General features: G+C 36.4%; 1 protein-coding gene across 1 annotated transcript in view; it reads left to right on the top strand.

Moving 5' to 3' along the window:
* Positions 1–10,662, top strand: part of LOC107100037 (transmembrane protein 132C-like) — a 212,967-nt gene extending 202,305 nt beyond the window's left edge. Inside the window, exons 9-10 of the mRNA XM_015398385.1 lie at positions 6,965–7,156; positions 7,551–10,662. Of these exons, the coding sequence (XP_015253871.1) occupies positions 6,965–7,156; positions 7,551–8,624 (1,266 nt within the window). The 3' untranslated portion in view covers positions 8,625–10,662. The remainder of the gene's footprint in view (positions 1–6,964; positions 7,157–7,550) is intronic.
* Positions 10,663–12,237: the final 1,575 nt, after the last annotated feature.

The following is a 12,237-nucleotide window of genomic DNA, read 5'->3' as shown; positions in this document are numbered from 1 at the left end:
TGAAGAAAACGCCAAGAATGCAGACTCTGCATACCTTATAAATATTTTATTCCCATTTGACTAGTTAAATAATACACTGACTTTACTGTAAGTTTCTCCAATGTTGTCCATTGGATACAGTCTTTCAAGGGCTCCTTTCATTGGCTTCCTTATGTAGCCTAAAAAAGTTGCCAAATACTTGGTTATATCTTGTTCAAGTTTTTTTGCCAAATGCCCTTTCTGACACAACAGTTTTTATTACTATGCCACCCTTCACTAAAAAATATCAGTAACTCTTTTTTTATTAAAAATCCGTCACCTTGAGGTCCAGACAGGAATGAGATTATAGACGTGATGTTCATGTCGAGCGTTTATAGGCTTTTGTTCTTTACTGTTGAAGGCTGTCTCCAACATGAATGTGCCGCACTGCAGAGATTGTAAAATGTTACATTTATTATGCTTGGAAGCGATAACATGACTTTTGATTATCAGAATGGTTTATATAAGGACTCATGAAAAGTCTTAATTGAGACTAACATAAGTTGAAGGTGAGCCAGCTTTGGACCATAGCATAAGTATATGTTAAATAAAATGTATATATCGCAAACTGAGTATAACAGCTCAGAAAAAAAAAAAGAAATCATGACTGATTATGGATCACCACTTGAAAAACAACATTAAGGGAAAATAATGGAGCAGTTACATGTTTTATTTGTGGTGAAAAGAACCCTGAAATTTACTCGAAAGTACATTTTAAAACAACTAGTAATTTTTTTTGTTTCCTTGGGGGCTTTTTTTGCACTATTTCTTTAATCGTACAAGATACTTCTTGCTGTGCACTGCGTGTGTTGATTGTATTCTAAATGTTTCTGCACTGATTAGTTGTGGCTTGAATTTCGCTGGAAAAACATGTTCCAAAACAACTGTAAAAGGAACAGCAACTTAAAGAAAATAGGTTGTAAACAGTTGGAAAGGTTAAAAACATTGTTACCTCTTCATAATGCTGCAGTGCACCTCCGTGCATCTCTAATTGATCTTATAATAACAGGGGTCTACTCTCTACCACTTCAAAGGGTTGTTTAAATCCAATTTTAGATGTAAATGAACAAAACTAATTTTACTCTATTATTATTTATTTAACAAAAATCAAACCACACCAGAAATGCACCACTGGAAGAAATACAGTAAGGATGTTTCTCTTAGAATTTCTATGGCACATGTAGCTCTCTAGTACTTCAAATTACATTTGCTTGATTAGTTGATCCACAAATGAGAAGGCCTCTTTGTGAGTAAGAGTTTTGGCAAGTTGCTGTTTTGGAGAGTGCAGGTGTGTGCTAATGAGATACCAAAAAAATAGCAAAATATCAACTGAGGCTTTAGAGAAGCAATCATTGGTAAAACTTACTCAACAGTATCCTTTGGGAAAATTATTATAAATGTTTTTATGATGAGATGTTTTACAATAATTCACAGCACTATTTTTGCTGTAAAAATTGTGGTTAGTTTGCAGGAATGCCTATTAAATGCCTATTAAACGCATGTGAAAGTCTGCAAGAGTCCATTTCTCCTTGTGCACGCTCTGTTTGAAAGTTGCTGTTTGCATCGCTCTTACAAGCTTACTTTTCGAAAAGAGTTGGGATTTTTCTATGTCAGACTCACTACAGTGAACATGGGGACGAGCACGTCGCATGGTCTTATGTAAACATATCATTAGAATTATTGACAATTAGGAGGACCACTTATTTCGCCGATCCAACCGGAAAAGGAAGATCCTCCACATTAACTTGAAGTCATACAGCAGTGAATTTAGACCAGTTGAAAACAAAAAAGAATGAAGATATTGTAAGGCTCCAGTGAAAGGTCTGTACCTCCAACAGAGTAAACTTATGTTGGAGGAGATATAAAAAGCTCAATTTTAATGCAAACCTTAAAAAAATGAAGTAATTGTATGTAAAGAAAAGTAGGCTAACATTTGTTTTACATGAAAGCCCATTACATTTATATAGAAAATAAAAAATAATCTAGTAGAGACTGAATCATTTGGTGGGTTTTGTGTTTTACCAACACTTTTTACTTTGGCCTAATATTTGTTTAAGGCTTTTTCAAAATAAATGAATAATTTATGGTTGTGAATATCAAATATTTTATGCACAGTGACTGTTACTGTAAATAAGTAGTATATAAGCTTTACAAATAATTAGTTACTTAGAGAAAAACTGAGTCTTTGTGTAAATGTAACTTCCACCTTAAACTATTATGTCAAAAGACAACCTTTATTAAGCAAATTGCTGAAAAAGGAGTTTTGCCTTCTAAACTTTGGTGAAATTTTGCTATTCAGACACAAATAAAGATGAATTTCAAGAGTTTTGCCTTTGATCAGAAGGTTGTCGGTTTAAACGCACAACTCTGTCTCTGTAAAAACAAGCGTTCATTACATTATTTTCTTCTGGTTATGACCTTCTAGTAATTTATGTATGTTGGCCTCTTGTAGGAAAGTTCCCTACTGTATTATATTAAATTATATGTAATAACTTTGGTTTTGGAATATGTCTTATTCAAACCTACTTTAGAAAACAGATATTTTTTATTTTCCTATACTAGCAGAAGGTAAAAAGTAATGGATATGCAGTGCTTGAAATCAATACATAAAATTAGACCACTTAATCACAAAAGAAAAAAGGACATTTAACAAATTATCAAAATTATACTAAATTTAAGATCCTAATATCATTTTTATTCCATACATCATAAAATCAAGCCATTTTACTAGGCGAGTAAATAACAAATTTGGTTTGAAAAAGGAACAAGACTGAAAAACAGTCAGATTGATCCCAGGGTGGTATAAACACTTAAGCCTATCAAACTTACACCTGCGCCATGTCTCATTCTCTCAGTCTTTTACCACCTTGCTTAGTGGCACTAGCACACACTCTCTCCCTCTCCACAACCCCTCCACAAGTAGACACACACACACAAAGATGCACAAACAATCCAAGTCCTATTTATTTAATGATACAATCAGGGCCTGGCTCATGAGACTGCAGACGTCACTCTCACACCATAAATCAACGTCAGCTTGACATTTACAAGACAACACGACAAAGTGAAGTACACTGTTGAAACCTGGGGCATAAAATTCAACCTCTGCTGCTTGGAATTACCACATTTCTAACACATCAACTTCATTCTATTAGTTTCATTTTCCATATATGGTAAACATTTATACCAAATTTTAAAGTTTCATTACACATGCTCCTAAACAGTTCTAAGTTGAGGGGAAAATGTAAAGGTTTATGTGGATTCAGCAAAGAAACACAACTCCACATGCATTTGACATTTAAAATGAAGCCTAAAATTTCAGCAGACTCTTGATGTGTAAAATCCTATCGTGTGCTCTGAATCAATAATGTGGTCATTAATTTTACTGTGCAGCAAGTTTTAGTGTTTAGAAGGGTGAATAAATCCATTTAAGCACTCCCTGACAGGTTATGGATGGGACACTTGTATGCAAAATACATTGTGCAGCTAACCTTTGCAAGTGTCAATGTGCGAATCAGACACACATGGGTTGGGTAATAATGGACTTCTTGTTATTTTGTTGGTTGCTCATGCCTAAATTTAGGTCTAAAATGGAGTTTCGGGGGTTTTGGGTAGTGAAGGCTTCCTAAATACAGAACAGAAATGTTATGAGGAAAGAATTTGACAGGTCTGAATAGGAAGAGTTAAGCTTGGCAAGGGTTTTAAATTGCTCTCTCAGGATAGAGCGAATAAATCTGTAAAACTGATATTAGGCGAAGGGTCTCGACATACCTGGAAGCCTTATGAGAAAATTTCACAATTATGAGTGTAGGTGAAAGACAGGCATGCAGGCAAGACATTGCATCGATAAAAGAACAAGGAGTAATCTGACTGCTACAACTTTAACAGTCTAGGAAAGCCTTGACATGTTGGGTTCAGAGCATTGGAAAGTCTGGACATATGTTAGTTGATGCTCTAAATTTGGTTGGAAGAGGAAAATACATTTTTGAGGGAGAAACACCTCATCAGCACAGCTGTCTTGGAGCTGTCAGAAGTTCTTACAGATTACAAGTTTTTCAGATATAAACCATTCATGAAGTGTCATTTAAAGAGGTACATCATGCACCTTTTTATTCTACTATACATTAGTAAAGGTTTAAATTGAAGAGTTTGCAGCTAACTTACATTATAACTAACAACTTTACATTTTCTTTCATTTTTTTAATACTTTATAGTATTGGTATTATATATTAATAAATAAGTGAATATTATAGAAATAAAACAAAAATATATCATACTAGAACCTACCAACCATTAAGGAAAACAAAAGCAGAACATTTGTTTATGTAAAATGCTTTAATCTCTTTCTCCCATTTTATAAATTGCCCACAAAGCTTAAGCTTTAGAACACATCACAGACATTTTCAAATGTATATTCAGATCCGCGACCACACTGTTTGCTTTTGACAATTCAAGGGTATTCACCCATTCCCTCTGGCCATGTGAGAGGCAAACAGGGAACATACAAAGGAAGAAAAGCGGGGTATTGGGTCTGTACAAATGAGGCTGTGATCTGTGCTGACAGTTCATTATGGCTGGTAAATGCAGCTCTGCGAGGGAGGCTGCAGGAAATACTGGAGCCCTAATTGGAGCGGATGGAAGAGATTCTCATCTCAAAACAATATCAGAGCTATTTACATGCTTACACCTCTGGTTACTATAAATCTAAGGGCACACATTCTGCAGGTGTGAATTAGAATGAAGCTTTTGTGGCTTTAGGTGAGTTTTTGAATCCTTTTACATTTTTCAATCAGTTAAACCAAAGGGGTAATTTTTGTAACTGTTTAGACACACAAGGGACCACTTATTTCTTTTGGATTTTTTAAAAGAGTCCTACAAGGAACGGCTGGGACATCCTTAATACTAGCAAATACCTAGATACATATTGAGTGAGTTTAAAGTTTATATATTACACCTTTAATGAAATAATAGGATTTCTTCAAAAATTCTACCAGGGCTTTTTTGCTTTTCCAACTTTTTAAAGTGATTTGGAAATGTGTTTTTACTCACTTTCTCACAGCACTTACTTATATAGAGAAGATTGCTATTAGCTGACCTACAGTACTGAGACTTGTAAAGATGACAATTAAGTGGCTTGCAAATCATACAGCTATAGATTGGCCCCTCTTCCATGTATGTTGGTCACAATTAAAACTTGATGTTGTTACTTTAGCTGGTTCTATTTAGAATAGAAACAGCTAATAAATAGAAACTATCATGAACTTATACCTATTAAAATTTCCATATGTTCTATCATGACTAAACTTCATTTTATTGTTTTGGAACATTATATGATACAATGGGACATGATTAAAGAAAAATTATAGATGATGTTGATAAATAAATAAATATAATTAAAAGTAGTATAGAAAATTTCTTTAGAAGTAAGTAAATAGTGTATAACTGTAGGAAGTGCCGTTGTATCCAAGCACAGCTGTTCTATAAAAGGCTTAGAGTTTTGTGACATAAAATTGCCAGAAAAAGAGTTATTTAAGTCAACTAACACAATATAACTGTACATTTAAGGAAAAGTTTAAAGCCAGATTAGAAGATAAAATTACCAAAATTTCCCCATTTTAGGACAATAAATGGATGTTCTGCTCTATTCTATTCTAAAAAAAAAATGCCATCCCAGGCTTCTGACACCTAACAATGATACAGCAATAATACGTCTGCCGTTTGAACATTTACAGTCCACTTCAACTGACAGGAAAGAAAGGCATTGATCCAAGAGGACTAACTGCTTGCTCTAGGTGAAAATTACAACAACAACAAAAAAAAAAAAAAATTTAATTCTGTTGGCAAAATTCCTGCTTTAAACATTCCAAAATATTGTTGGGGTAACTGCTCTAAACATCCAGGAAGGGCTACAATAGAATGGTTAAGATAAATGGTATTACAATTGTTCTAAGAGAGATAAACCAAACTGAGCAGTTTTGACCAACTAAATGTTAAGATTTAACTAAGAATTTCAGTTGCACATTACAAAAGTATTGACTTTTTAGATGTATAAATCTGGTTACTGCAGCAAAAGGTGACTAAACTAGGTATTCTCCATGGGAAGCTAAAACAAAATGCCCACCACCCTCTCCACATTGAAACCCTGTTTATATTTTCACAGCTAAATTCAACACGATAGGTTTGTAAATCGAATATTCTAAAAAACTGATTTGTGGTTTTCATAATGAAATTAACTTCAAACCTGGATTTGCAATTTGCAACTCAAGCACAAGTTATATTTTGTATTTTATGGCAATGTATGTGTTGTACTAGAAAATAGTATTTAGCTACTTCAGTCCCTTGACAGGTAAAAAAATTTAAAGCCACACATACACATTATCTTATGGCCAAGTGGTGTCTGATCCTCCCTAACCTAGTGTTACTATTAATTTGATGACTGCAATTTCAGCTAAACTAGCATGAACAAAGGCGTAAATGTCCCATGTGTGAATCTATGTCAAGCTAGTGTCTAAATTATAGGGAGGCTAATACTTATCCTTGATAACCTCTTTTGTAACTTTTAAAATTATACACTATGGTTGAATTTAAAAACTGCTCATGCAAATCTAAAAATTGTGCATCAGCTACTATTCCATTATGTGAAAGGTTGAAAGGGAAGGAATACACTGTTTGTGATTTTAGAAGGTTTGTTTTTCTGTTGTTATAAAGTCGTGATAGTGCAAGATGTAAAATTTTATAATTTTAAAATGTATTTCCTACTAATCTGCAAATCAGTGGTAGTGAGTTAATTTATAAGATGGGAAACAAAAAATGGTCTATCAAAAATGCACTCTGAGTTAGGCCTGCAAGATTGGATATTTAGTAATGAGTGTAAGCAGAGGAGCTTCTAGATTTTTTTTGTATTTGAAAATACCAGAAAAAAATATATATTTTTTGCTTCTTACAGGTTGTATCCCCTCTGACATCGTCAGTCCTGGCAGAAAGGCGCATCAGGGTGTTGGATGATAAAGTGAGTGTGACAGAGCTTGGGGTGCAGTTGGTTTCTGGACTCTCTTTGTCCCTACAACTGAGCCCTGGAAGCAGCAGAGCCATTGTTGCTACTGCAACAACACAGGAAGTCATCGATTCACTGACACAGGTAAAAATTGTGAATACAGAATAATTTTCTTTCAGTTTTTTATCATGCGCTTGACCAGAAGGAAAATAAATTCATGTTTTATTTTCATAAAAATTGTTTTAGTGAACTCTTATTCCATATTTTTGCAATTTTCTGTTAGAATATTTCTCATGTATCAAAGTTTCTTCTTGTATGTTTAAATTTTGTTAGTAGCACCTACATGTGGGATTTTTTTCAAATATATTACAGGCTTTTTTACTGTAAGTAATACAAAATATTGCATTCGTTGTGCCTCTGGTTTATTTTGGTCCTCCTTTTAGTTGAATCTGAAGATTTATACTGAGTTTCTGTGAGTTTCACTTCACTCATGTCCTCCTATTTCATATTTTGGTATGTTTTGTATTATTTTTTACAGGAATCGCTTATCAGTGCCTGGCTTCAGTTTAGTGATGGATCTATGACTCCTCTGGACAACTATAATTCTGCCCATTTTACACTGACAGCCACATCTCTGGATGAACAGGTGGTGGGTGTGCAGCAGAGTGCAAAATGGAAGTGGCCGATCATTGTTGCCAAAGGTGAAGGCCAGGGTTTGCTTGTACGTGTGGAGATGAGTGCATCAGAATTGTGCCAGAAGTCCAAACGACGTTCTACTTTAGCAACAGGAATGGTGAATGTACAGGTAAAGTTTGGTCACTCAGAGGAGAAGTACAGTAAACCAGGAGACAGGAGGACACGTCCGGATCCTCCGTATTATGGTGGCTCTATTTCTGACAGGGACAATGGATTAATTAACCGTGCTGCCACAACTATTAGAGGCCAAGTTCCAGTGAGACCTAATGGTGGTCGCTTATCATCAGACAGTGGGAACAGGAACCTAAATGACTTCTCAGAATACCCAGAGCTGCCTCGGAGTCGCAGTACCGATGATGACTTGTTGCCATCAAGGCGTGGGCTAACAGACTTGGAGATCGGTATGTATGCCCTACTGGGAGTCTTCTGTCTGGCCATCCTGGTTTTTCTCATCAACTGCATTTCTTATACATACAAGTACAGAAGTAAACACCTCTCTCTAGAGGCCCCAGAGACTATGCCCCATGCTCATGACTGGGTTTGGCTAGGCCAAGAGGAGGGGCTTTGTCTGCAGCAACAACAACATGAAGAACTGACCGGCATCTTGGAAGAAGGTAGCCAGCTTTTAAACGGAGGTATCCTGCGCAATAGTACAGACAGTAGTGGATGTAGTACCAGTGGAAGAGATCTGAGGAATGAGTCGCTTAACTCACCAACCACAAAAAGGAAGAGAGTAAAGTTCTCCACTTTCTCCAATGTGAAGGCCAGTAATGGATGTCCAGTGCTTAGTCCATTGCCGCTGGTGCAGACCAGTGATATAAAATGGGTTTGTCCAGACATTGAGCTCGGGGACTCAAAGGATCTTAGGAACTACATGGAAAAGCTTAATGAGAATGCAATTAAAAACACTGCATAAGAGGTTCTGGGAGTTTTCATTGAACTAAAGAGAAACTCACCTGAATGCCTTTATGAGAAGGAGGGAGAGAATAGGATGCTATAAGGAGATGGAAAAGGAAGCAATCTGATGGCTGTAGTTATGAGAAGACCTCATCTTGGAAACTGAACAGATCACTGTCACTTTTGATTCTGTGACAGTTCTCTCACATGGTTTGGGCAACCATTTACAAGATTTAAATTTCCACTCAACAGCATAGTTAAAAGGTTTAAAGTGGGAATTTCAGTGTTGCTTAAATGTTTGTTGTCTTCTACTGAGCTCAATATTTGTTTGATTTTACTTTTTACTTTGAATTATGTTTTACAGTTCTATATGTTGTAATTTTTATTTTATATCTGTCTTTTACCATGAAAATTATAGAGCATATGAGACTAAAATCTAAAGCAGTTTTGTACTGTAAATTAATGCAGAGTTCCATTTAGAGTTACTATGCCTACAGTAACATTTTGTAAAGTGCTGTTTGGTTTGGTTTTAGCTTTGTTTAGTCTCCAAAAGTCAGATCCAAGCATGATGTTATTTATGAGGAACCATGTCTGTCTTATCTGAAAAAACTATGTAGATAACTAATACCCCGTGCACTTGGAGATGATTTAGTTCTGTACTATTAAATTCCCTTATCATTGTTGAATTCTGGGTTCTTATATTTATATAATTTTAAATCTTCTGTTCATCTGTTTTATATTTTTGTGTTTTTTTACTGTTGCCCACCCCTCTCGGCATATACTAAAGTAGCTTTACCTCTGGATTTAACTGTATCAATATCACAAATATTTTACATTAGACATTTTACAGCCAAAAAGTTGTGATTTCTAATGCTGATTTCTACCCAACTCCATAAAGAGCCCACACCAATGGACACCCCTGCTGGAGATGAGTGCAAAGCTTCAAGTTTAAGATTAGGATACTTTTTAACTTGCTCTTATCAATCTCCTCCTAAAGGCTAGTGGCAAGATACATTTTGGGTCCTGTTCATGCCTTGTTTGGCTACATTCCACTTCTTTTTTAAATGCTCTGATTGTAGACATGGGCAAGGTGATAGCAGCAATGAATTTCTGCCTACAGTATTTCTTCACCTATCAGGACTGAAGCATATCTGACTAAAAGTGGGGACACACTACACATTTAAGTTGTTACTATTTACCCCTGATTTTCAGTGGGCTATTTTCTTTGTCAGTGTGCACTAGTTGCGCGTAATGGCACAACAGGGTGGCAGAGAAACCTTTTTGTACATGAAATGAAGACGACAGTTGGAAGTATGGGTGGAGCAGGGCAAAACCTCAGTCGCTGTCAAACAAAATGCTTGGATATTTTCTGGAAGCAGCAAGATAGTTTGAAAGATAACTGACACAGCTGATAACATATGTTCCAAACAGCCAATGAAAGAGAAAGGCTAGGATATATCAGCAAACACAAGGTTTTTTTGAACTAGGCACAACTGCAAACTTTCAACTAATTGCAACAATAGATATTAAAGACAAAATTGCAGCATATTCTTAAACATTTTTTATCAAGATTTGAATTACTTTTAATTTATATTGTTTTATATCTTAAAGTTAGTTATTGTTAATTTTGTTGGTTGTACAGTATGTCTTGGTTTGAGTGTTTTTTTTTGTTCAGCCATTGCAGGAACTACTTGAGTAGTAACTACTTCTGGCACTGGTGATTCTGTTTAAACACAATATTTTTTTATTATGCCCCCAACCCCCCAAAACCAATGAATAGATGTACTTTTAAAGATTTTTCTAAATATCCTTATGGATTTTCCTTTTAAACATTCATACTGCAAGAAAAGGAAACATTTTCGACGGGTGTGCAAGACGTTTTATGTTCTCATATGTTTAGTCTACATTAAACTCTAGAGATTTCTGATCCCTTAAAACAACCAATGTAGTAAAAGATGTTTAAAACTTTGGAATTCATTCAAAGAATTTGTCATCCCCTTTTTGTTAGACAGTGGTCCTTATCATGTTCATATTTTTCTACTGTATCTCTGTTTGAAAATTGGCTGCTTGACTAATTAAAGCTGAAGGTAATTTTTATTTGATGTGTGATTTATTAATGAGATCTCAGTCTACGATGAGATAAATTTTTTTCATGTTGATGTTTTACTAGTACAGTATCAGTTGTCTTCATTTTTGCCCATTGCAGCAGATGGCAGCTAAAACATAATATTTTTTGCACCACCATTCACCACATATATTTAAAAGTTAATTTACCTCAATGAAATCTGCTATTTGTTGTTGTTTTTTTTTTCTGAGTATCAGTTTTCCTTTGAACTCCTGCACACCAATAGCAGGAGTCTGGTTAACATTGGGTGTTATTTGGTATTTGTGGTTGTAGAACAAAGATTTATTACTTTCAGGTTCTAAGATAATGTTCTGGTCCAGAGTGGAAGGAGGACATCTGAACTTGTGAGATGTCCTGACACAAGGAAGAAGACAGTCTTTGCATCTCGCCCTCCACTTTTCTCAGATGACGGTCCATGGCAAGTTCCTTTTGATTACAGCTGTTTGTAAGGTCCACTTCTGACAAAATGCTATAGATGGGAGTAGATGGAAGCATGTCTTCTTGGCCTTCTCTTTTTGTGAAATGAAATTACTTCTCCAGGCCCTCAAAATGTATGTGAGGCAATCTCCCTTGCACACTCTGCAAAGCCTTAGAACTGATCCACTGTACAATGGCTAGGAGATAGGCCATACTGCTCCTCATGAAGCCGAGGTTTGACAGACAGCCGAGCTCTCCATTGCAGCAACCTGGCATAGGCTTTCCTGGGGAGACTGAGAATTTTTAACCCTCTACAATTGGAACACACCCTTCGGTACCCTCTTCTTCTGCAGGGGGACCACCACACTAGTCTGCCAGTTCAGGGGCACTATCCCACACCTGTACATAGTGCTAAAAAAGGCTTGTCAAACACAAAGGCCTTACAACATCCAGATATCAAATGTACCTCGGGCTAATATCTAATGTACCTCAGGCATCACTCAGGCTAAAGTCACCTCGGTGACTTTAGCCTGAGTGATGCACGAAAACGGCACCCTGTCTCTTCTTCCACCAGGAAGGCGTGTCACCTGGAGTCTGCACTTCCACCTAAAACAGTATTAACTTAGTACTGCTTCCCACTCTGGAGGCACTGGATGGTTTGCCAGAATGGTAAACCACCCAGTACTCACATACTGTACTTGTACTTACATATCGCCTGTACTTACATACCGCTTTTTAGCTAGACTTGACCAAAGTGTTTTACAGTATATTCAGTCAGTCACTTGTAGCCACAGCTGACAGAAACAAGGCTGCCATACACTGGCACCACCTCTGACATCAGTAGGCAATGCAGTTGAAGTGTGTTGCTCAAGGACACAACAACACTGAAAGCCAAAGCTGGGGCTTGAACCGTGAACCCTTTGATTGCAGGGTAACCTCCTGTCTCCAACCAACTGTCAGAATCCCTGAAGCCAACCAATAGCCTTTCTCAATGGCCTATCCAAACACCTTTCAGGCCTGAATTTTTGCCTCTGTGACCACCTGGGCAGAGGCACACTCGGGCCCATGATACGTGCTTGTTGACTAAGGG

The sequence above is a fragment of the Cyprinodon variegatus genome, unplaced genomic scaffold (genome assembly GCF_000732505.1).
Source record: "Cyprinodon variegatus isolate N-32 unplaced genomic scaffold, C_variegatus-1.0 Scaffold29, whole genome shotgun sequence".
NCBI lineage: Eukaryota > Metazoa > Chordata > Actinopteri > Cyprinodontiformes > Cyprinodontidae > Cyprinodon > Cyprinodon variegatus.
This window is presented reverse-complemented; position numbering and strand designations above follow the sequence as displayed.